The sequence below is a fragment of the Salvelinus alpinus genome, chromosome 1 (assembly GCF_045679555.1).
Source record: "Salvelinus alpinus chromosome 1, SLU_Salpinus.1, whole genome shotgun sequence".
NCBI lineage: Eukaryota > Metazoa > Chordata > Actinopteri > Salmoniformes > Salmonidae > Salvelinus > Salvelinus alpinus.
Window position 1 is genome coordinate 20,831,682 of NC_092086.1, and position 26,338 is coordinate 20,858,019.

General features: G+C 45.2%; 1 protein-coding gene across 1 annotated transcript in view; it reads right to left on the minus strand.

The window, feature by feature from the left end:
* LOC139576187 (DNA polymerase delta catalytic subunit-like) overlaps positions 1–24,406 on the minus strand; it is a 34,814-nt gene extending 10,408 nt beyond the window's left edge. The window contains exons 1-23 of the mRNA XM_071401986.1: positions 24,303–24,406; positions 20,656–20,847; positions 20,205–20,318; positions 19,818–19,958; positions 18,583–18,708; positions 18,118–18,286; positions 16,981–17,095; positions 16,771–16,900; positions 15,958–16,124; positions 15,665–15,769; positions 13,585–13,725; positions 12,622–12,732; positions 12,009–12,200; positions 11,808–11,896; positions 8,654–8,770; positions 8,193–8,306; positions 6,390–6,537; positions 5,491–5,586; positions 5,194–5,331; positions 4,522–4,697; positions 761–913; positions 479–581; positions 225–357 (exon numbers count right to left, since the gene is read on the minus strand). Coding sequence (XP_071258087.1) covers positions 225–357; positions 479–581; positions 761–913; positions 4,522–4,697; positions 5,194–5,331; positions 5,491–5,586; positions 6,390–6,537; positions 8,193–8,306; positions 8,654–8,770; positions 11,808–11,896; positions 12,009–12,200; positions 12,622–12,732; positions 13,585–13,725; positions 15,665–15,769; positions 15,958–16,124; positions 16,771–16,900; positions 16,981–17,095; positions 18,118–18,286; positions 18,583–18,708; positions 19,818–19,958; positions 20,205–20,318; positions 20,656–20,842 — 2,965 coding nt within the window. The 5' untranslated portion in view covers positions 20,843–20,847; positions 24,303–24,406. The remainder of the gene's footprint in view (positions 1–224; positions 358–478; positions 582–760; positions 914–4,521; positions 4,698–5,193; positions 5,332–5,490; positions 5,587–6,389; positions 6,538–8,192; positions 8,307–8,653; positions 8,771–11,807; positions 11,897–12,008; positions 12,201–12,621; positions 12,733–13,584; positions 13,726–15,664; positions 15,770–15,957; positions 16,125–16,770; positions 16,901–16,980; positions 17,096–18,117; positions 18,287–18,582; positions 18,709–19,817; positions 19,959–20,204; positions 20,319–20,655; positions 20,848–24,302) is intronic.
* Between the last annotated feature and the right edge of the window lie 1,932 nt (positions 24,407–26,338).

Consider the following 26,338-nt stretch of genomic DNA (forward strand, 5'->3'; position numbering starts at 1 on the left):
CACAGCAACTTTATTACTGCAATACGTCTAGCAGCAGTCATGGTGTGTATGTATTTGTGCATGTGCGGGTGTGTGAGTGAGTGGGCCTAGAGAAAGGAAGAGACCCTGTGTGTGTGTGTGTGTGTGTGTGTGTGTGTGTGTGTGTGTGTGTGTGTGTGTGTGTATGTGTGTGTGTGTGTGTGTATGTGTGTGTGTATATGTGTGTGTGAGGCATGCTGACTCACTCAGTAAGACGCTCTCTGCTTTGCTCTCTCCCAGGATGGGCTCAAAGATGCGGAGCAGTGGCTTGGAGAGCTGTTGTTCCAGGTAGTACTGGGTGTCAATGGGAATGTTGTTCTCCAGAACATAGATTGGGTCCTACACACACACACAATATAAATGACTTGTGTGAATGTTAATTCATGTACACCTTCATACGGCAAACCGACAATCACATGAATATTTCCAATAGCCTCCAACAGACACACACAGTTCTCACCTCAGACTTCATGTATGCTGCTACTCCTTTAGCAGCTTTGATGATGACATAGGGAACTCTGTCTCCCAGTTGAGGGGCGCTACCCGCGTCTCTCTTCTTCATCCTGCAGAGGGGTCAGAGGTTATCAACTGGTAACAAGGATAAAACAACAACTTATTTGGATGGGCTTCCATCAACCGTTCCAATCCAGCCATTACAATGAGACGTCCACCCCATTTCTCCCTGTACCAGCCTCCAATGTTCCTCCTCTCTCTGTGCCTCTCTCCATCTCTCCCTCCTTACCTCTCGGCCAGCTCCACATGCGCCTGCTTGGCAGTGTACTCCTGGGCTGTGCGGGTCAGCTCCTTGGTGATAACCAGCTGGCTGATGTCGATGCGGTTACACAGCAGGTCAGAGATCACCTCTTTGGCGTGGGCCACCGCACCCTGGGGATCTCTGTGTAGAGAGACCATGAGGGAGGGTAGAGAGACCAGGAGGGAGGGAGGGTAGAGAGACCAGGAGGGAGGGAGGGTAGAGAGACCAGGAGGGAGGGAGGGTAGAGAGACCAGGAGGGAGGGAGGGTAGAGAGACCAGGAGGGAGGGAGGGTAGAGAGACCAGGAGGGAGGGTAGATAGACGAGTAGTGGAGTGAGGGAGGGTAGAGAGATGAGGGAGAGAAGGAGCAGAGTCATTTATTTGATTCATTTAACCAGGTTAGTCTCATTGAAATAAAACTTTTTCAGGAGAGGCCTGGACCAAGACAGAAGCAACATCAGATTCAGACATGACATCAACCTGACAAAACTTACATCAATACAACAAGAGGCATGTCAGTAACAAACACAAATATCTAGATGGTACCTACCCATCTATCAGAATGTTCTAGGTGGTACCTACCCGTCCAGCAGAATGTTCCAGGTGGTACCTCCCTGTCTATCAGAATGTTCTAGATGGTACCTACCTGTCTATCAGAATGTTCCAGGTGGCACCTACCTGTCTATCAGAATGTTCCAGGTGGCACCTACCCGTCTATCAGAATGTTCTAGATGGTACCTACCTGTCTATCAGAATGTTCCAGGTGGTACCTACCCATCTATCAGAATGTTCCAGGTGGTACTTCCCTGTCTATCAGAATGTTCCAGGTGGCACCTACCTGTCTATCAGAATGTTCTAGATGGTACCTACCTGTCTATCAGAATGTTCCAGGTGGTACCTACCCATCTATCAGAATGTTCCAGGTGGTACTTCCCTGTCTATCAGAATGTTCCAGGTAGCACCTCCCTGTCTATCAGAATGTTCTAGATGGTACCTACCTGTCTATCAGAATGTTCCAGGTGGCACCTACCTGTCTATCAGAATGTTCCAGGTGGCACCTACCCGTCTATCAGAATGTTCTAGATGGTACCTACCTGTCTATCAGAATGTTCCAGGTGGTACCTACCCATCTATCAGAATGTTCCAGGTGGTACCTACCCATCTATCAGAATGTTCCAGGTGGTACCTACCCATCTATCAGAATGTTCCAGGTGGTACCTACCTGTCTATCAGAATGTTCCAGGTGGTACCTACCCATCTATCAGAATGTTCCAGGTGGTACCTACCTGTCTATCAGAATGTTCCAGGTGGTACCTACCCGTCTATCAGAATGTTCCAGGTGGCACCTACCCGTCTATCAGAATGTTCTAGATGGTACCTACCCGTCTATCAGAATGTTCCAGGTGGTACCTACCCGTCTATCAGAATGTTCCAGGTGGTACCTACCCGTCTATCAGAATGTTCCAGGTGGTACCTACCCGTCTATCAGAATGTTCCAGGTGGTACCTACCCGTCTATCAGAATGTTCCAGGTGGTACCTACCCGTCTATCAGAATGTTCCAGGTGGCACCTACCCGTCTATCAGAATGTTCTAGATGGTACCTACCCGTCTATCAGAATGTTCCAGGTGGTACCTACCCGTCTATCAGAATGTTCCAGGTGGTACCTACCTGTCTATCAGAATGTTCCAGGTGGTACCTACCCGTCTATCAGAATGTTCCAGGTGGCACCTACCCGTCTATCAGAATGTTCTAGATGGTACCTACCCGTCTATCAGAATGTTCCAGGTGGTACCTACCCGTCTATCAGAATGTTCCAGGTGGTACCTACCCGTCTATCAGAATGTTCTAGATGGTACCTACCCGTCTATCAGAATGTTCCAGGTGGTACCTACCCGTCTATCAGAATGTTCCAGGTGGTACCTACCCGTCTATCAGAATGTTCCAGGTGGTACCTACCCGTCTATCAGAATGTTCCAGGTGGCACCTACCCGTCTATCAGAATGTTCTAGATGGTACCTACCCGTCTATCAGAATGTTCCAGGTGGTACCTACCCGTCTATCAGAATGTTCTAGATGGTACCTACCCGTCTATCAGAATGTTCCAGGTGGTACCTACCCGTCTATCAGAATGTTCCAGGTGGTACCTACCTGTCTATCAGAATGTTCCAGGTGGCACCTACCCGTCTATCAGAATGTTCCAGGTGGTACCTACCCGTCTATCAGAATGTTCCAGGTGGTACCTACCCGTCTATCAGAATGTTCCAGGTGGTACCTACCCGTCTATCAGAATGTTCCAGGTGGTACCTACCCGTCTATCAGAATGTTCCAGGTGGCACCTACCCGTCTATCAGAATGTTCCAGGTGGCACCTACCCGTCTATCAGAATGTTCCAGGTGGCACCTACCCGTCTATCAGAATGTTCCAGGTGGCACCTACCCGTATATCAGAATGTTCTAGATGGCACCTACCCGTATATCAGAATGTTCTAGATGGTACCAACCTGTCTATCAGAATGTTCTAGGTGGTACCTACCCGTCTATCAGAATGGTCTAGATGGTACCTACCCGTCTATCAGAATGTTCCAGGTGGTACCTACCCGTCTATCAGAATGGTCTAGATGGTACCTACCCGTCTATCAGAATGTTCTAGATGGTACCTACCCGTCTATCAGAATGGTCTAGATGGTACCTACCTGTCTATCAGAATGTTCTAGATGGTACCTACCCGTCTATCAGAATGTTCCAGGTGGTACCTACCCGTCTATCAGAATGTTCCAGGTGGTACCTACCCGTCTATCAGAATGTTCCAGGTGGTACCTACCCGTCTATCAGAATGTTCCAGGTGGCACCTACCCGTCTATCAGAATGTTCCAGGTGGCACCTACCCGTCTATCAGAATGTTCCAGGTGGCACCTACCCGTCTATCAGAATGTTCCAGGTGGCACCTACCCGTATATCAGAATGTTCTAGATGGCACCTACCCGTATATCAGAATGTTCTAGATGGTACCAACCTGTCTATCAGAATGTTCTAGATGGTACCAACCTGTCTATCAGAATGTTCTAGATGGTACCTACCTGTCTATCAGAATGTTCTAGATGGTACCTACCCGTCTATCAGAATGTTCTAGATGGTACCTACCTGTCTATCAGAATGTTCTAGATGGTACCTACCTGTCTATCAGAATGTTCTAGATGGTACCTACCCGTCTATCAGAATGTTCTAGATGGTACCTACCTGTCTATCAGAATGTTCTAGATGGCACCTACCTGTCTATCAGAATGTTCTAGATGGTACCTACCTGTCTATCAGAATGTTCTAGATGGCACCTACCCGTATATCAGAATGTTCTAGATGGTACCAACCTGTCTATCAGAATGTTCTAGGTGGTACCTACCCGTCTATCAGAATGGTCTAGATGGTACCTACCCGTCTATCAGAATGTTCCAGGTGGTACCTACCCGTCTATCAGAATGGTCTAGATGGTACCAACCTGTCTATCAGAATGTTCTAGATGGTACCTACCTGTCTATCAGAATGTTCTAGATGGTACCTACCCGTCTATCAGAATGTTCTAGATGGTACCTACCTGTCTATCAGAATGTTCTAGATGGTACCTACCTGTCTATCAGAATGTTCTAGATGGTACCTACCTGTCTATCAGAATGTTCTAGATGGTACCTACCTGTCTATCAGAATGTTCTAGATGGTACCTACCTGTCTATCAGAATGTTCTAGATGGTACCTACCTGTCTATCAGAATGGTCTGCAGGCAGGTGTTGATCAGATTGGCCACCAGGGTACAGTTGTCCCGGCGGACCGTCTCGATACCCTTGCAGTCCATCTTGTCGTGAGTGTCGGCGCTGGAGGAGAAGTAGAGGCCTGCGTAGCGCTTCTTGTTGATCAACAGGTAGGGGTAGTACACCTGAAGAGAGGAGAGAGAGAGTGGAGAGAGCGATATGATGGAGTTTAACTAGTCTTTATTTGACCGTGGAAGGAGCTCATAGTAGCCCCGAGTCAAGTCCAATAGGGACAGGAGAAGAGATGAGAGTATGGATGTTAGTTATTTGACCATCCAAGAGAGGATGCACATAGCTTTATTCCAGACTAAACAAAATACAAAGTAGTACAAGCTAGCTTGCTCTAGCACTAGACGTGGGTGATGTTCATTAGGGAACACTGTCGATGCAACATACATTTTGTTTTTCCTAATTGGACAACTCCAGGTTGTACACATATAATAAAATATTATAATTTAGTATTTTAATAGGATCTCTGTGGTAGTACCTTCTGGTTTCATCATTCCCCCCAGGGGTTAGGGTTTTCAAACAATAGAGTTTCACTCCGTTTTAAAACGTTTCCTACCAACTGAACATCACCCAGGGCTATTAGCAGCAGTGTTTTAAATAGTGAACTGGTACCTTCTCAAACTCCAGTTTGATGGGAGGGGTGAAGTGGGAGGAGACCCACTCTGCCGCCTCCCTCCCAACCTCCATGGCCTTGCTCACAGTGTCCACACCCAGTTTGACCATGACGGAGTCCGTGTCCCCGTAGATGACCTGACACACACACACACACACAGACAGACAGACAGACAGGACAAACAAGGACAGTTATGAAAGTAGAATAACTTAAAGGAGAAGAAGAAAGGGATGAAGGTCCCAAAAGAAAGGAGAAGTTAGGATGATGTAATGACTGTCCTCGCTCTCCTCTCTCACCTTGGCATCAGCTTGGTAACCGTTGGCGATGGTGTACTTGGATTCCACCAGCTGTTTGGTCTGCTCAATCATCTGTCTGCCAAACCCAGTAACACTCTGGAAACACAGGGAGAGGTTAGGAACACTGGTGACACTCTGGAAACACAGGGAGAGGTTAGGAACACTGGTGACACTCTGGAAACACAGGGAGAGGTTAGGAACACTGGTGACACTCTGGAAACACAGGGAGAGGTTAGGAACACTGGTGACACTCTGGAAACACAGGGAGAGGTTAGGAACACTGGTGACACTCTGGAAACACAGGGAGAGGTTAGGAACACTGGTGACACTCTGGAAACACAGGGAGAGGTTAGGAACACTGGTGACACGCTGGAAACACAGGGAGAGGTTAGGAACACTGGTGACACTCTGGAAACACAGGGAGAGGTTAGGAACACTGGTGACACTCTGGAAACACAGGGAGAGGTTAGGAACACTGGTGACACTGGAAACACAGGGAGAGGTTAGGAACACTGGTGACACGCTGGAAACACAGGGAGAGGTTAGGAACACTGGTGACACTGGAAACACAGGGAGAGGTTAGAAACATATATGACACGCTGGAAACACAGGGAGAGGTTAGGAACACTGGTGACACTCTGGAAACACAGGGAGAGGTTAGGAACACTGGTGACACTCTGGAAACACAGGGAGAGGTTAGGAACATCGGTATTTCCAAGACGTCTTAAGACGTGTCCAAAGACATCTAGACATCTTTATGTCTCAAGACATGGTGTTGGCTGGGTATGTAAATACAAACAGGACATTGTCTGGATGCCTACAGCTCCACTGGCCTGGGGTCCCGGTCCCAGTTTCCACTTTGAGACACTGAGCTTGAGGAAACTGGGCAGGGTGCTCACCTGTGAGATCTCAAGGCAGGGCAGCTTGCCCACCTGAGCCCCTGTAAAGCCATAGACGGAGTTGGCGCTGATTTTAAGAGCGAGCTGTCGGCCGTCAAGGACCTGTTTCTTGAAAGGATCCGTTTCCTTTTTCAGCTCCGCTTTGGCCCTGAAGACATGGAAAGGGGGTCAGAAATAACAACCACAACTTCCATTTGTTAAGCACTGTTCATTCACTGTTTGTTCAGGTCTGCATGGAATGACTTGTGTCCAGGATGAATTGGCTCATATACAACTCAGCTTTGGTCATTTGATGGCACAAGAGTTTAATTAATTGCTGTCTCTGCCTGGCCGGTTCCCCTCTCTCCACTGGGATTCTCTGCCTCTAACCCTGTTACAGGGGCTGAGTCACTGGCTTACTGGTGCTCTTTCATGCCGTCCCTAGGAGGGGTGTGTCACTTGAGTGGGTTGAGTCACTAACGTGATCTTCCTGTCTGGGTTGGCGCCCCCCCTTGGGTTGTGCCGTGGCGGAGATCTTTGTGGGCTATACTCGGCCTTGTCTCAGGATGGTAAGTTGGTGGTTGAAGATATCCCTCTAGTGGTGTGGGGGCTGTGCTTTGGCAAAGTGGGTGGGGTTATATCCTGCCTGTTTGGCCCTGTCCGGGGGTATCATCGGATGGGGCCACAGTGTCTCCTGACCCCTCCTGTCTCAGCCTCCAGTATTTATGCTGCAGTAGTTTATGTGTCGGGGGGCTAGGGTCAGTTTGTTATATCTGGAGAACTTCTCCTGTCTTATCCGGTGTCCTGTGTGAATTTAAGTATGCTCTCTCTAATTCTCGCTTTCTTTCTCTCTCTGAGGACCTGAGCACTAGGACCATGCCTCAGGACTACCTGGCATGACGACTCCTTGCTGTCCCCAGTCCACCTGGCCGTGCTGCTGCTCCAGTTTCAACTGTTCTGCCTGCGGCTATGGAACCCTGACCTGTTCACCGGACGTGCTACCTGTCCCAGACCTGCTGTTTTCAACTCTCTAGAGACAGCAGGAGCGGTAAAGATACTCTCAATGATCGGCTATGAAAAGCCAACTGACATTTACTCCTGAGGTGCTGACTTGCTGCACCCTCGACAACTACTGTGATTATTATTATTTGACCATGCTGGTCATTTATGAACATTTGAACATCTTGGCCATGTTCTGTTATAATCTTCACCCGGCACAGCCAGAAGAGGACTGGCCACCCCTCATAGCCTGGTTCCTCTCTAGGTTTCTTCCTAGGTTTTGGCCTTTCTATGGAGTTGTTCCTAGCCACCGTGCTTCTACACCTGCATTGCTTGCTGTTTGGGGTTTTAGGCTGGGTTTCTGTACAGCACTTTGAAGAAGTAAGATGTAAGAAGGGCTATATAAATACATTTGATTTGAATTATCTTTCGGGCGAGTCTAATGACTAAGAACCTGGGTTAACAGCACACTTAAAATGTCACAAATCTACAAGAACCACCTGTCTTCCCCAAGCCATCTTTTGGCCATTATATTTATGTAACCTGTATTTCAGCAGGGAGTCCCATAGAGAAACAAGTCTATTTGGCAATGGAGCCCTGCATCTCAAGACCAGCAAGCAATTACACATTAAGTTACAAACAGAAACAGTTCAATCAAGACAGAACACACAAAGACGCAAACAAACCCAAAACTCTAAGAGGAATAGTCTGCATAAAGACAGCCCTCATATACTCTATAGCAGTGTTACTGATCCTAGATCAGATTGAGAAACCTAAGAGATGTGCATAGACCCTCGTTTCAGCTGACTCCGAGTCAGTGCTTACTTCTTCCTGGCAGAGAGCAGGTCCTCCAGGATATCAGGCAGAAGTCCCTTCCTCACCGAGCTCTTAACAAACAGGTCTCCTGTGGGAGTCTTGATGAAGTCCTCTGGGGTCAGACTAAGGAGACAAGACATCCATGTCACTCACAAAATCTACCTCGGTCGACCAATCAAGGATGCAGTCAAAACACTGGCTGGCGTTTTCACAGCCACCTGTTGCAGAGCCCTGCCGTAGCTAGACTAGGGTTGGAATGAAAACCTACAGGAAAGTATCTCTCCAGGAACACGGTTGGAGTTAAAACCTACAGGAAAGTAGCTCTCCAGGAACAGGGTTGGAGTTAAAACCTACAGGAGGTTAGCTCTCCAGGAACAAGGTTGGCGTTAAAACCTACAGGACAGTATCTCTCCAGGAACAGGGTTGGAGAGCCCTGGTTAGTGAAACGACACAACAAGAGTGACTCTCACCCCAGCTTCTCTGCTGAGCCCTTCTGAAGCAGGGTGGTGTAACAGAGGTTGTGGGCCATCATGATGGAGGGATACAGGGAGGAGAAATCCAGGGTGGCGATGGGAACGCTGTAGTATCTGGAGAACCCAGAGAGAGATAACAAGTTCAAGTTGATGTTTTTACCCACATAGCAGTCATAGACAGTGAAATACATAAAGGGACCACAATGGAAATAAGTCATTGACTTTACTGTGTTATATTTGTATATTTGTTGAACTGTCAAATAAAAATCTATCAATATTAGATTACATTAATACACAAACAACAAAACATTCAAGCTAAAATCACAATGACTGTAACTCCAGTAGTCTTCAGAGCAGTGTTACTCACCCTGTCTCAATGACTGTAACTCCAGTAGTCTTCAGAGCAGTGTTACTCACCCTTTCTCAATGACTGTAACTCCAGTAGTCTTCAGAGCAGTGTTACTCACCCTGTCTCAATGACTGTAACTCCAGTAGTCTTCAGAGCAGTGTTACTCACCCTGTCTCAATGACTATAACTCCAGTAGTCTTCAGAGCAGTGTTACTCACCCTTTCTCAATGACTGTAACTCCAGTAGTCTTCAGAGCAGTGTTACTCACCCTTTCTCAATGACTAACTCCAGTAGTCTTCAGAGCAGTGTTACTCACCCTTTCTCAATGACTGTAACTCCAGTAGTCTTCAGAGCAGTGTTACTCACCCTGTCTCAATGACTGTAACTCCAGTAGTCTTCAGAGCAGTGTTACTCACCCTGTCTCAATGACTGTAACTCCAGTAGTATTCAGAGCAGTGTTACTCACCCTTTCTCAATGACTGTAACTCCAGTAGTCTTCAGAGCAGTGTTACTCACCCTTTCTCAATGACTGTAACTCCAGTAGTCTTCAGAGCAGTGTTACTCACCCTTTCTCAATGACTAACTCCAGTAGTCTTCAGAGCAGTGTTACTCACCCTTTCTCAATGACTGTAACTCCAGTAGTCTTCAGAGCAGTGTTACTCACCCTGTCTCAATGACTGTAACTCCAGTAGTCTTCAGAGCAGTGTTACTCACCCTGTCTCAATGACTGTAACTCCAGTAGTATTCAGAGCAGTGTTACTCACCCTTTCTCAATGACTGTAACTCCAGTAGTATTCAGAGCAGTGTTACTCACCCTTTCTCAATGACTGTAACTCCAGTAGTCTTCAGAGCAGTGTTACTCACCCTTTCTCAATGACTAACTCCAGTAGTCTTCAGAGCAGTGTTACTCACCCTTTCTCAATGACTGTAACTCCAGTAGTCTTCAGAGCAGTGTTACTCACCCTGTCTCAATGACTGTAACTCCAGTAGTCTTCAGAGCAGTGTTACTCACCCTGTCTCAATGACTGTAACTCCAGTAGTATTCAGAGCAGTGTTACTCACCCTTTCTCAATGACTAACTCCAGTAGTCTTCAGAGCAGTGTTACTCACCCTGTCTCAATGACTGTAACTCCAGTAGTCTTCAGAGCAGTGTTACTCACCCTTTCTCAATGACTGTAACTCCAGTAGTATTCAGAGCAGTGTTACTCACCCTTTCTCAATGACTGTAACTCCAGTAGTCTTCAGAGCAGTGTTACTCACCCTTTCTCAATGACTATAACTCCAGTAGTCTTCAGAGCAGTGTTACTCACCCTGTCTCAATGACTGTAACTCCAGTAGTCTTCAGTGCAGTGTTACTCACCCTGTCTCAATGACTGTAACTCCAGTAGTCTTCAGTGCAGTGTTACTCACCCTGTCTCAATGACTAACTCCAGTAGTCTTCAGAGCAGTGTTACTCACCCTGTCTCAATGACTATAACTCCAGTAGTCTTCAGAGCAGTGTTACTCACCCTGTCTCAATGACTAACTCCAGTAGTCTTCAGAGCAGTGTTACTCACCCTTTCTCAATGACTGTAACTCCAGTAGTCTTCAGAGCAGTGTTACTCACCCTTTCTCAATGACTGTAACTCCAGTAGTCTTCAGAGCAGTGTTACTCACCCTTTCTCAATGACTATAACTCCAGTAGTCTTCAGTGCAGTGTTACTCACCCTGTCTCAATGACTGTAACTCCAGTAGTCTTCAGAGCAGTGTTACTCACCCTGTCTCAATGACTGTAACTCCAGTAGTCTTCAGAGCAGTGTTACTCACCCTGTCTCAATGACTGTAACTCCAGTAGTCTTCAGAGCAGTGTTACTCACCCTGTCTCAATGACTGTAACTCCAGTAGTCTTCAGAGCAGTGTTACTCACCCTGTCTCAATGACTAACTCCAGTAGTCTTCAGAGCAGTGTTACTCACCCTTTCTCAATGACTGTAACTCCAGTAGTCTTCAGAGCAGTGTTACTCACCCTTTCTCAATGACTGTAACTCCAGTAGTCTTCAGAGCAGTGTTACTCACCCTTTCTCAATGACTATAACTCCAGTAGTCTTCAGAGCAGTGTTACTCACCCTGTCTCAATGACTGTAACTCCAGTAGTCTTCAGAGCAGTGTTACTCACCCTGTCTCAATGACTGTAACTCCAGTAGTCTTCAGAGCAGTGTTACTCACCCTGTCTCAATGACTGTAACTCCAGTAGTCTTCAGAGCAGTGTTACTCACCCTGTCTCAATGACTGTAACTCCAGTAGTCTTCAGAGCAGTGTTACTCACCCTGTCTCAATGACTATAACTCCAGTAGTCTTCAGAGCAGTGTTACTCACCCTTTCTCAATGACTGTAACTCCAGTAGTCTTCAGAGCAGTGTTACTCACCCTTTCTCAATGACTGTAACTCCAGTAGTCTTCAGAGCAGTGTTACTCACCCTTTCTCAATGACTGTAACTCCAGTAGTCTTCAGTGCAGTGTTACTCACCCTGTCTCAATGACTGTAACTCCAGTAGTCTTCAGAGCAGTGTTACTCACCCTGTCTCAATGACTGTAACTCCAGTAGTCTTCAGAGCAGTGTTACTCACCCTGTCTCAATGACTGTAACCCCAGTAGTCTTCAGAGCAGTGTTACTCACCCTTTCTCAATGACTGTAACTCCAGTAGTCTTCAGAGCAGTGTTACTCACCCTGTCTCAATGACTGTAACTCCAGTAGTCTTCAGAGCAGTGTTACTCACCCTTTCTCAATGACTAACTCCAGTAGTCTTCAGAGCAGTGTTACTCACCCTTTCTCTGGCTCAATGACTGTAGCTCCAGTGTAGTCTTCACCTCCCTCAGGCTTCACCACTGGCATGACCAGCCCCTGTTTCATTGCCTAACACACACACACAGATTACATCATTTTCTAGGTCCCAAACATTCAGGTGAGAACGTGTGTTGTAGGAATTTATATTGAAAGAAAGAGTGTGTGTGCGTGTGTGTCTCACCTGCCGCAGTAGCTGGGACACCACTTTGATCTGCTGGCCTCTGGAGAGCAGGTATGTGAGGGGAACCCCGGTGACTCTGGCCATCTCCATGTAGTTGATTACACACATCAGCTTCTGCAGCAGACGCAGGGGCAGGTAGGCATCCTTCAGACAGTACACCGCCAGGCGCCTCCGGGTCTGCTCATTACCATTCTGGGATAGAAGGACGACAGGGAGGGAAAGAGAGGAAACGTGAATGAGACGCTATCAGTATCTGGGGGAAAGTCAGGGTACTAATAGGCCTCCACTTGACAGAAAGTGAGCAGAGAGAGAGGAGAGAGAGGAGAGAGAAAGAAGAGAGATGAGAGAGAGAAGAGAGAAGAGAGAGAAGAAGAGAGAGAAGAGAGAGAAGAGAGAGAAGAAGAGAGAGAAGAGAGAGGAGAGGAGAGAAGAGAGGAGAGAGAGAGAGAGAGGAGAGAGGAGAGAGAGGAGAGAGAGGAGGAGAGAGAGGAGGAGAGAGAGGAGAGAGAGGAGAGAGAGGAGAGAGAGGAGAGAGGAGAGAGGAGAGAGGAGATGAGAGAGGAGATGGGAGAGAGAGAGGAGAGAAGAGAGGAGAGAGAGGAGAGAGATGTACCTGCAGATCTGTGATGATAGAATGCTGAACATCCTCCTTCTGTTCTTGCAGGAAGTGGAAGCTGACGGCGTTGAGTGTGTACGAGCGCAGTTTGTAGTCCCTCAGCAGCACCTGAAGGACCCACATGGACAGATCCAGAGTCAGTCAGACAGAACACTCGGAACAGTCTGTCAGAACAGAACCCTTAGAACAACAGAACAGTCTGTAGTCCATAGAGTTACAGGACTCATCTGTGTATGTGTTCCATTATGGAGTCTGTCCATAGGAATCCCCACCCAGTTGACTGCTTTAAAATGGTGGAAGCCCTCAATGGCAATGTCCACGCAAAAACCTGAATCCATGATGAGTCTAACTATGGTCCAGGGTCAGTCAGACAAAAACCTGAATCCATGATGAGTCTAACTATGGTCCAGGGTCAGTCAGACAAAAACATGAATCCATGATGAGTCTAACTATGGTCCAGGGTCAGTCAGACAAAAACATGAATCCATGATGAGTCTAACTATAGTCCAGGGTCAGTCAGACAAAAACATGAATCCATGATGAGTCTAACTATGGTCCAGGGTCAGTCAGACAAAAACATGAATCCATGATGAGTCTAACTATGGTCCAGGGTCAGTCAGACAAAAACATGAATCCATGATGAGTCTAACTATGGTCCAGGGTCAGTCAGACAAAAACCTGAATCCATGATGAGTCTAACTATGGTCCAGGGTCAGTCAGACAAAAACCTGAATCCATGATGAGTCTAACTATGGTCCAGAGTCAGTCAGACAAAACACTCACAATATTGACTCCATCTTGTCTGCTCCGTTGGTCTACAGTTGAAAACCTCTACTCCCAGAACCTAGCTAATCTAGTAGCTGGCCAGCATGCAACATATGGTTCTGGGTTCCAACACAGGATGAGAGTATGTTATATTTTCCTATACATAAGGTCAGAGGTCAGCGGCCGGCCAGTTACCTGGAGCAGGTCGAACTGAACTCGTCCCTCCATGTTAAGGATCTTGTTCTCTCTGCGGCCCATCTGTTTGCTCTGGAAGCTGGAGTCTCTCAGGACTGACTTGATGCCCTGTACTCTGCCCAGGTAGGGGAACAGATTGACCTGGAATCAGACATATCAATCAAATACATTTTATAAAGCCCTTTTATAAAGCCACAGAGTGCTTCACAGACACCCAGCCTAAACCCCCAAAGAGCAAGAGATACAGAGGCAGAAGCACATAGACACAGACATCCCTCCAGATGTCTCATTCCATTACGTTAACAGAGGACAGACGTGGGCAGGTAGGAGACAGCCACGCTACTCCATCAGCCTTTTTAAAGGTCATTGTTTATGAAAACAACATTTTGGGGAATTTCATTTGAGGAAGATCCAATGATTATTTTTGGGGCCTAATTCAAATGCATTTCTTAGCATCGAAGGTTTGTGTGCGAGTTGTTTTTTGGGTCGGACCAAAATCCCTGCTGTTTGGGGATCTGTAGTATCTTATAGGGCAGCTGTTTAGGCCCCTTACCCTTTTCTATCTTTACTAACGACACGCCATAAATTAGTCCTAAATATTTAAAAACTAAAAGCATTGTATTTGGGACAAATCATTCACTAAACCCTAAACCTAAATGACATCTGGTAATGAATGTGGTAATGAGCAAGTTGAGACTAAACTGCTTGGAGGAACCCTGGATTGTAAACTGTCATGGTCAAAACATATTGATACAACAGTAGCTAAGATGGGGAGAAGTCTGTCCATAAAAGCACTGCTCTACCTTCTTAACAGCACTATCAACAAGGCAGGTCCTACAGGTCCTGGTTTCTACCTTCTTAACAGCACTATCAACAAGGCAGGTCCTACAGGTCCTGGTTTCTACCTTCTTAACAGCACTATCAACAAGGCAGGTCCTACAGGCTCTAGTTTCTACCTTCTTAACAGCACTATCAACAAGGCAGGTCCTACAGGCTCTAGTTTCTACCTTCTTAACAGCACTATCAACAAGGCAGGTCCTACAGGCTCTCGTTTCTACCTTCTTAACAGCACTATCAACAAGGCAGGTCCTACAGGCTCTCGTTTCTACCTTCTTAACAGCACTATCAACAAGGCAGGTCCTACAGGCTCTCGTTTCTACCTTCTTAACAGCACTATCAACAAGGCAGGTCCTACAGGCTCTAGTTTCTACCTTCTTAACAGCACTATCAACAAGGCAGGTCCTACAGGCTCTAGTCTCTACCTTCTTAACAGCACTATCAACAAGGCAGGTCCTACAGGCTCTAGTTTTGTCGCACTTTGACTACTGTTCAGTAGTGTGGTCAGGTGGCAGAAAGAGGGACTTGGGAAAATTGCAGTTGGTTCAGAACAGGGCAGCAGGGCTGGCCCTTAAAAGTACACAGAGATAACATTAATGACATGCATGTCAATCTCTCATGGCTCAAAGTGGAAGAGAGATTGTCTTCATCCCTACTTGTTTTTGTAAGAAGTTGACAAGCTGAATGTAGGTGTCTGTTTAAAATACTAGTACAAAGCTTGGACACCCATGCATACCTCACAAGACATGCCACCAGAGGTCTCTTCACAGTCCCCAAGTCCAGAACAGACTATGGGAGGCGCACAGTACTACATAGAGCCATGACTACATGGAACTCTATTCAACATCAGGTAACTGATGCAGCAGTAGAATCAGATTTAAAAAGCAGGATATAAATACAGCGGGGACTGTGAAGACATGCGCATACATTGAAATATTGTTGAATGGTGGTATTATTCATTCTGTACTGTACATTTTCTATTGTAGATATGTAGATATGTAGTGGTGTAATAATGTTATATGATGTACTATTTTATATTTTGTTTTATATGTAAATGTAAGTGGTTTCTAGTATCTTATGACAGGCAGGTACAGCTCCAGTTGTTAGACTGACAGGTCCACATACAACAAGGCAATATACAACAAATACTGCATCAACAGACATTGATCTGGCAGGTTAGACTTAGAATCTGGACGTTCTGATTCTAGAAGTTTCCATAGAACCATGGCCTGTCTGTACTGACCTTCAGGGTAGCTGCTCTGTTCAGCAGGTAGGGAAGGTCAAAGTTCTGGATGTTGTACCCAGTGATGATGTCTGCATCCACTGTCCTCACGAACTCAGCCCAACTCTGCAGGGGGAATACACAGAGCCAATCAGGGGGGAACCTCCACTGCTGTTGGTCTTAAAGCAGCCAAGCTCAACTCCACACAAGTGTGTGTGTGTGTGTGTGTGTGTGTGTGTGTGTGTGTGTGTGTGTGTATGTGTATGTGTGTATGTGTGTGTGTTTGTGTGTGTGTGTGTGTTTGTATATGTTACCTGTAGTAACTGGCTCTCTTTAGTAAAGCACAGGACCTGGGAGCCCACGATGCTGGAGCAGGACTGGAGGGTGAAGACGGTGCGGATGAAGGGCTCCTTCTCTCCCTGTCGCTGCACCATGGAGGCTATCTGGATCACTGGGTCTTTCTCTGCCTCTGGAAATATCCCTGCAAGAAGACAAGAGAGTTGGGCCAACCTTTACAATAGTGAATAATGTTCTGATTCTAGACATTCAGTTACATAGAACAGTCTAAATACTCCTCATGTCATGTAAATGAAGAGTTAACATGGCTGTCATAGAATGTTGTAGTGTCATGTAAATGAAGAGCTAACATGGCTGTCATAGAATGTTGTAGTGTCATGTAAATGAAGAGCTAACATGGCTGTCATAGAATGTTGTAGAGTCATGTAAATGAAGAGTTAACATGGCTGTCATAGAATGTTGTAGTGTCATGTAAATGAAGAGCTAACATGGCTGTCATAGAATGTTGTAGTGTCATGTAAATGAAGAGCTAACATGGCTGTCATAGAATGTTGTAGTGTCATGTAAATGAAGATCTAACATGGCTGTCATAGAATGTTGTAGAGTCATGTAAATGAAGAGTTAACATGGCTGTCATAGAATGTTGCAGAGTCATGTAAATGCATCATAATGCAGAAACCTCAATGTCCCAACTCTCTAAATACATGACTCTGCCGACAGGAGCCAGAGGACAAGCCAGTAAATACAGTCTCTCCAGTCCACAGACACACAATCAGTACAATGCAGTATAATATAGTACAATACAGTACAATGCAGTACAGAGCACAAACCTTTTCTTCCAGCACACTCAATGTCAAAGCTGAGAACCCTGAGAGGAGCGATCCTCTGGTACTCTCCCTCTGCTGGGTGACTGATCAGCTGGGTCCATCCCACATCAACCTCATACTGACACAGAGACACCTAGGAGAGAGGAGGGGGGGTGTTGTAACTCTGGAACACCCCCTGGGTGTGTAAAGGCCCAGAGGTCTCTATTCTCTTACCTTGCCTGGGTAGATAGCATCCGTCTCCCCCAACTTCCTCTCCTCCCTCACCCGGTACTTCCCTTTGGGCAGCTCAATCCAGCAGCAACCCACCACATCACTGTCCACCATAAACCTAGCGCCCCGGGACACAGCGGACCTCATTTATCAAAATGTGTACAAAATCATTTCTTCATTCTAATGAAATACAACTGCTTACTGTGTGAATTTGGTTGAAAATAAATTTCTCCCTAAAAGGTCAAAATAATTGGTTTATAAAGTTTAACACTGGAAGCCCTGAGGAAGTCATTTTGGCTGCGTATCAATAAAACATGTTAATCTCCTTTTAAAGTCCTGCACAACACTACTTCCTAAATAAGTCTATTTCATTAGTGTTAGAAGCAGTTTCAGGAGGACACGCCATTTTGTTTCACTGAGCGCCATAAAGTGACTTTTCAAATCCTCCTCGAGTCACACGCAGGTAGGACGTTTTGATTTCTATACAGGATCAGAAAGAGCACATTCGGAGGCATCCAACACACTTACCATTGTGAATTAACTCTCAAAAATTAAAAGATTGACAGTATTTCAAAATAAAACTTTCTACAAGAATAAACCCTGATTCATGCCCTCCACACATGCGCACGCTGCAACAGATGGCCTACAGTAACATAAACTAATGACAATGATATTGGGTTCTTTGAAATGAAATACATTCTGTATTCTAATGTTACTCAAGAGCGTCATAAACACAACCAAGTGATCATTTTTTCGATAGCATATATGAACTGTATTTATTAGACTGTCAGAGTGTTCCAGCTCGTTGAGGCAGTAAGGGGGGTCAGCGAGGCCTGGCAGTTTAGGGAATGAACTGGGTTAAAATGTCAAGAGAAAACCAGGACTGCTTCTTTTTTTACTTTTCTCCCTCCCTCCCTCACACTCACACACACACACACACACACACACACACACACACACACACACACACACACACACACACACACACACACACACACACACACACACACACACACACACACACACACACACACACACACACACACACACACACACACACACACACACACACACACACACACACACACACACACACACACACACACACACACACACACACACACACACACACACACACACCTGATCTCAAAGTCGATGTTAGCCTCGTAGGAAGGGAAGCTCTGAATGGGGAAAGGTCCAAACTTAAATCCCTGTTCCAGGAGCCTCTTCGCCGGGGCAATCAGACGAGGCATTGCCATGGTGATGCACAGGAAGTCCGCAATCCGTTTCCCATGGTAACCATACATACCTGGAGGAGAGATGGGGAGGAAGTTATCAACTACCCTGTCAGCCTAGTCAACACCACAGCACTACAAGCTACCACACACACACAACCAAAAACAACAGTTCAACTGTTAACACACAGGATACTCCTCTGCATCCTTTCTTTGCTACCTGTTCAAAAAATGTCCATGTTAACATTCTGAACTTTCCTTTGCCTCAAATGACTACTGGAACGCACCCTGTGTGTATCCAGGAGTCAGCAGTCCCACCACTAGCCTATTGCAGTGCCACCATTAGACCAGACATGGGCACTATACCTACTTTCTTTGCGTGTGATGTCCACCGCCAGCACAGTGACCGACATGTTGTCCTTGTTGGAGCGCATGTCCTTCAGCACAGCAGAGTTAAGCTCCCTTTTGAACTCACTCAAGTGATCACTGGTGAACCCTGAGACAGAGAGAGGAAGGGAGGGGGAAAGTGAGAGAGAAAAGGGGTGGATGAATTTGATATTGTTTGATATTGTCACCGACTCGGTGGACAATATTAAAGCCATTATTTTCATGTGGTTTGTGGTTGGCCATCAGATGTAGTCCTAAATAATAATATAGCCTTCTGCTTGTTAAAGTGACCAGGACATTACTACTGTGATGCCTAGAACACACCTCTCACACGTTCATGCCATGCTTAGCTCACACTAATAGGTCTGATATGTAGAGTAACGGTGTGTATCACCATGCTTAGCTCACACTAATAGGTCTGATATATAGAGTAACGTTACGTATCACCATGCTTAGCTCACACTAATAGGTCTGATATGTAGAGTAACGTTGCGTATCACCATGCTTAGCTCACACTAATAGGTCTGATATGTAGAGTAACGTTACGTATCACCATGCTTAGCTCACACTAATAGGTCTGATATGTAGAGTAACGGTGTGTATCACCATGCTTAGCTCACACTAATAGGTCTGATATATAGAGTAACGTTACGTATCACCAAGCTTAGCTCACACTAATAGGTCTGATATATAGAGTAACGTTACGTATCACCATGCTTAGCTCACACTAATAGGTCTGATATGTAGAGTAACGGTGTGTATCACCATGCTTAGCTCACACTAATAGGTCTGATATATAGAGTAACGTTACGTATCACCATGCTTAGCTCACACTAATAGGTCTGATATGTAGAGTAACGTTGCGTATCACCATGCTTAGCTCACACTAATAGGTCTGATATGTAGAGTAACGTTGCGTATCACCATGCTTAGCTCACACTAATAGGTCTGATATATAGAGTAACGTTACGTATCACCATGCTTAGCTCACACTAATAGGTCTGATATGTAGAGTAACGTTGCGTATCACCATGCTTAGCTCACACTAATAGGTCTGATATATAGAGTAACGTTGCGTATCACCATGCTTAGCTCACACTAATAGGTCTGATATATAGAGTAATGTTGCGTATCACCATGCTTAGCTCACACTAATAGGTCTGATATATAGAGTAACGTTGCGTATCATTATATTACTCATTTTCAGAGAAAACTCACCATTGGGGGCAGGGATGTAGAAATAGGGGGCAAAGCCGTGCACGTGGCAGCACACACTGTTCCCGCTGTCAGTCACCCCGAACATGCGGATTATTGGTACATTCCCCTGAGACTGACCTGGCATGCCAGCCACAACAGCCCCTGTTGAACAGACCATCACAAACAGTTTAGGTTGGTGTCATGACTCGCACTCCTGCTTTAAAACGTGACATAAAAATGGCCTTTAAAAGTCTCTAGCAGCCTAAATATGCTTCAACTAAAACTAACATGTTGGTCCCATGGCCTGTCAGGCATTGCATATCCATCTATGATGTTGAGAGTGGGTACATTTCTCCAGCCGCATCCCTGAGCTTTATTGCAACAGAAGTTGACTGTGACATAGCTTACCTAAATAGTAGTCGAGGTCGATCTGTTGGAAGACCAGGGTGTCAGAGTCCGGGTTAAGAGGGGAGGCCTGCGGCCGACGCCATCGGGGGTTGAGGTCAGCAGAGAACAGCTCACCTGCAATCGGGTCACGGGTCACATGCAGAAGACAGGAGATTGGTCAGTCAATGTGATGTTAAAGAGGCAGGTTGGTGAAAAATGAATGAAACTCTCCACCACCAGCGCCAGTAGCCTGGGTACCAGTGTGTTTGAGTTATCATTCCACTCCTTGTCATGCTAAACATGTAGTTGGCCTACATGGAGTGGAATGATGGTTTTAAACAGGTTCTGGATTTCAGGCTAGTCAAATGGCAGAAATCCTAAACATTTCAGTCATTCCAGACAATAGGAATCCCTGGTAAGACTAAAGCCTGCACAATGCACATCACCATGCGCTCTCCTCTCATCCTCTCACCAACAGGGATGACGTCATGCCCCGCCTGTCCTTCCCTCTCCTCCGCCTCCATATCGGCTTCTTCGAACAGGGCGAGTTCCTCCTCGAAGATTGACGGGCTGTCTTCCCAATCCCCGCCAGTTTTACCACGCTTGGCCTGGGACGCCCCGCCCCTCGGCGGACCGCTACTCCGCCTTTTAGCATCCATGTGTCCTACAGGAGACATCAATGGACCAACGATTAGTACTTTACACACCTTGTAAGCATTTGTATCTGTCATGTGTGAATGTTTTTTATATATTTAGTACTATATATTTATCCTATCTGATTTGCAACAACTTAAGTTCCTTCTGGAAAATGTAAGTAATTCTAGTGTATTCTATTGAACCAAATAGGCTACAACTGGTTCAGCTGGTAGAGCATGGCGCTGACACCATCAGGTCGTGGGTTTGATTACCGCTACGGCCATCCACAAAAAAATGGACCCACTACCGTAAGTCACTTTGGATAAAAACGTTAGTTAAATTGCATGTATATTATATAGCCAGGCCTATTTCATTCTGATTTATATAATTCACTGTCATCTGGCCACTTTGATTATACAGTTGAAGTCGGAAGTTTACATAGACCTTTAGCCAAATACATTTCAACTCAGTTTCTCATGACATTTAATCAGAGTAAAAAATCCCTGTCTTAGGTCAGTTAGGATCACCACTTCATTTTAAGAATGTAAAATGTCAGAATAATAGTAGAGAATGATTTCAGCTTTTATTTCTTTCATCACATTCCCAGTGGGTCAGAAGTTTACATACACTCAATTAGTAATTGGTAGCATTGCCTTTAAATTGTTTAATTTGGGTCAAACTTTTCAGGTAGCCTTCCACAAGCTTCCCACAATAAGTTGGGTGAATTTTGGCCCATTCCTCCTGACAGAGCTGGTATAACTCGGGTTTGTAGGCCTCCTTGCTCGCACACACTTTTTGAGATCTGCCCACAAATTTTCTATACGATTGAGGTCAGGGCTTTGTGATGGCCACTCCAATACCTCGACTTTGTTGTCCTTAAGCCATTTTGCCACAACTTTGAAAGTATGCTTGGGGTCATTGTCCATTTGGAAGACACATTTGCGACCAAGCTTTAACTTCCTGACTGATGTCTTGAGATGTTGCTTCAATATATTCACATAATGTTCCTTCCTCATGATGCCATCTATTTTGTGAAGTGCACCAGTCCCTCCTGCAGCAAAGCACCCCCACAACATGATGCTGCCACCACCGTGCTTCACGGTTGGGATGGTGTTCTTCAACTTGCAAGCCTCCCTCTTATTCCTCCAAACATAACAATGGTCCTTATGGCCAAACAGTTCTATTTTTGTTTCATCAGACCAGAGGACACTTCTCCAAAAAGTATGATCTTTGTCCCTATGTGCAGTTGCAAACCGTAGTCTGGCTTTTTTATGGCGGTTTTGGAGCAGTGGCTTCTTCCTTGCTAAGCAGCCTTTCAGATTATGTCAATATAGGACTCGCTAAACTGTGGATATAGATACTTTTGTACCTGTTTCCTCCAGCATCTTCACAAGGTCCTTTGCTGTTGTTCTGGGATTGATTTGGACTTTTCGCACCAAAGTACGTTCATCTCTAGGAGACAGAACGCGTCTTCTTCCTGAGCGGTATGACGGCTGCGTGGTCCCATGGTGTTTATACTTACATACTATTGTTTGTACAGGTGAACGTGGTACCTTCAGGCATTTGGAAATTGCTCCCAAGAATGAACCAGACTTGTGGAGGGCTAAAAAAAAAATAATTCTAAGGTCTTGGCTGACTACTTTTGATTTCCCCATGATGTCAAGCAAAGATACACTGAGTTTGAAGGTAGGCCTTGAAATACATCCACAGGTACACCTCCAGTTGACTTAAATGATGTCAATTAGCCTATCAGAAGCTTCTAAAGGCATGACATCATTTTTCTGGAATTTTCCAAGCTGTTGAAAGGCACAGTCACCTTAGTGTATGTAAAGTTCTGACCCACTGGAATTGTGATAGATAATTAATAGTGAAATAATCTGTATGTATCAATTGTTGGAAAAATCACTTGCTTCATACACGAAGTAGATGTCCTAACCGACTTGCCAAAACGATAGTTTGTTAACAAGAAATTTGTGGAGTGGTTGAAAATCGAGTTTTAATGACTCCAACCTAAGTGAATGTACACTTCCGACTTCAACTGTAGCTGATGTAGCTATGGTGAGCTTTCTAGCGCAGTGGCTGCCTGGGCATCACTCGGGTGGACAGTGAAGGTTGTAGTGTTAGCTTGCTTGCCAGCTACCCTCATAAAATTCAATATTTAGGCCACTTCATTTCAATGCCCAATGATTCTTGAAATGCCTCATGAGTTTAGTAGAACGGTCTTACCCCACCATAATCAAAAATATAAGGTTGTTACAATGTCTTTGTAAACAATGTAGCTATAGCTTCAAAATGTGTGTCAAACTAGCTATCATTCTGATCTCATGTAGACTGGGACTTGTTAGGTTCATAGCTCCATCTATGAAGTTGAGTATTACCTAGCTAGCTTCAGTAGCTCCCTCATTTTTACAAAGTTACCTACATGTATCCAGCCCTGGCTATTCCTGTGAACTAACTACAGTGGTGGAGAAAGTAAAACATTGTCATACTTGAGTGAAAGTAAAGATACCTTAAAAGAAAATACTCAAATAAAAGTGAGTCACCCAGTAATAATACTACTTGAGTAACAGTCAGAGTATTTGGTTTAAATATACATAAGTATCAAAAGCAAATGTAATTGATAAAATGTACTTAGGTATCAAAAGTAGAAATCATTTAAAATGTCTAATATTAAGCAAACCAGACCACACGGTGTTATTGTTTTTTTAATTTACAAACAGCCACGGGCACAGTTCAACACTCAGAAATAATTTACAAACGAAGTATTTTATGTTTAGTGAGTTCGCCAGATCAGAGGCAGTAGGGATGACCTGGGATGTTTGCTTGATAAGTGCGTGAATTTGACAATTCTCCTGTCCTGCTAAACATTCAAAATGTAACGAGTACTTTTGGGTGTCAGGGAAAATGTATGGAGTAAAAAGCACAATAATTTGTAAGGAATGTAGTGGAGTAAAAGTAAAAGTTGTCAAATATAAATAGGAACTAACCAAAAAAAAACGACTTAAGTAGTTTACTTAAAGTATTTTACACCACTAACTATAGGAAACCTAGTGGCAGGACTGCCGTTTGGCTGAAACACGAATGAAGGACTGTGCCTTTAACAGCTAACGTTACCTAGCTACAATAACCGAATCCAAATATCACTTTCCAACTTCATAGCTAGCTATCCGCTGATGAAGTTGAAACACTGGTAACTACTGGTCACATTTGGAAGACGAGCAGGCATCATTAGTAAGTAGCTATCAATATTAATAGTTACACGCCGCCGTTGAGGTGTTTATTTGCTTCAATGTGAACTTCTCAACGTCGTTGAACAACAACACGCCTGCAAGTTAGCTATAGCTAACTAGCTAGCCCTGTTTCAATTGTAAATAGCTAGTTACAAAGAAACAAATGATTCTTCATCCGCATGTATTTGGCAATCGGACATATGTGACATCGTCAGCTAGCTCTCGCTACTTGGTAATAAAATGTTGTAGCTACCTTTGTCCAATGTGGTGACTTCGATCAGATTCTACTTGACAACAACTCCCGCCACTTGTGCGTTTAATTCGTGAACTTCCACCCCCGGAAAGAGCGGAGGATTTCCACAGCGCACGTGGTGATTGGTCAATAGAGCGGAAACCCGTGGCTGAAAAAAGGGATGGAGGCAGCGGCCATATTTGGTGTGGCTCAGAGACCGAAAACTCTGTGTGAGCTGTGTTAGATAGCTATCATAACAATATGTTTATATTGTAGTGACATTCAGTTTGAAGTCTAATCACAGAAAATAGACTTTAATATGTATTTTAATGACGTATAAAACACTTATATTGTATCTCTATGAGCTAATAACCTAACCCAATAGATGAAATAGATCTTTATTCCAATTATTATATTGTTAACAAGCAATGTGGTCCACTGTAATGTATTTATCGTTACGGGCTACTAAAGGGTTATATATCAGGCCTGTGTGTGTGTGTGCAGGTGCATCATGCACCCCAATAATCTGAGGGGGCACAAAGTACGTGAAGATGGCTGGGGGGGGTGGTGCGGAGGGCACCTCAAACAGCTTTTTCCTGCAATCTAGAGTCATAATCATACTTAATTCTGTGTAAAAGAATATCTCAAATGTTCTGCATATCTAAGCATACCTCTTAAGCTGTCTGTTTCCTCCTGACTGGTGGTTCTTTTTTTAAAGAAACTAAATATTCTTCTCTGCATCTCTGATCAAATCTAGGTAAAAGAGTTAAAGGAATTTGAGTCTTATTCGATACATTTAGTTATTACTTGATTTTCTAAACCTACCTTGCCTACTCTAACTTGATTGATATTCTGAAATGTCTTCTTGATTGCTAATTTTAGCAACGTTAGCATTTACACAATTGCATTGCTTGGAATTAGCTTGCAAAAAACGGAATAATTAGTTGAGGTAATATGTACATGTAGGTAGAGTTATTAAAGTAAATATGCATAGATGACAACAGATAGTAGCAGCCGTGTGAAAGAGGATGAGGGGGGGGGGGGGGCAATGCAAATAGTTTGGGTAGCCATTTGATTAGATGTTCAGGAGTCTTATGGCTTGGGGGTAGAAGCTGTTAAGAAGCCTCTTGGACCTAGACTTGGCGCTCCAATACCACTTGCCGTGCGGTAGCAGAGTAAACAGTCTATGACTAGGGTGGCTGGAGTCTTGACAATTTTCAGGGCCTTCCTCTGACACTGCCTGGTATAGAGGTCCTAGATGGCAGGAAGCTTGACCCCAGTGATGTACTGGGCCGTTCACACTACCCTCTGTAGTGTCTTGCGGTCGGAGGCCGAGCAGTTGCCATACCAGGCAGTGATGCAACCCGTCAGGATGCTCTCGATGGTGCAGCTGTAAAACCTTTTGAGGATCCGAGGACCCATGCCAAATCTTTTCAGTCTCCTGAAGGGGAATAGGTTTTGTCGTGCCCTCTTCACGACTGTCTTGGTGTGCTTGGACCATGTTACTTTGTTGGTGATGTGGACACCAAGGAACTTCAAGCTCTCAACCTGCTCCACTGCAGCCCTGTCGATGAGAATGGGGGTGTGCTCGGTCATCTTTTTCCTGTAGTCCACAATCATCTCCTTTGTCTTATTCATGTTGAGGGAGAAGTTGTTGTCCTGGCACCACACGGCCAGGTCTCGTCGTTGTTGTCGGTGATCAGGCCTACCACTGTTGTGTCATCGACAAACTTAATGATGGTGTTGGAGTCGTGCCTGGCCATGCAGTAATGAGTGAACAGGGAGTACAGGAGGGGACTGAGCACGCAGCCCTGAGGGGCCCCTGTGTTGAGGATCAGTGTGGCGGATGTGTTGTTACCTACCACCTGTGGGTGGGCCGTCAGGAAGTCCAGGATCCAGTTGCAGAGGGAGGTGTTTAGTCCCAGAATCCTTAGCTTATTGATAAGTTTTGAGGGCACTATGGTGTTGAACGCTGAGTCAATGAATAGCATTCTCACATAGGTGTTCCTTTTGTCCAGGTGGGAAAGGGCAGTGTGGAGTGCAATAGATTGCATCAG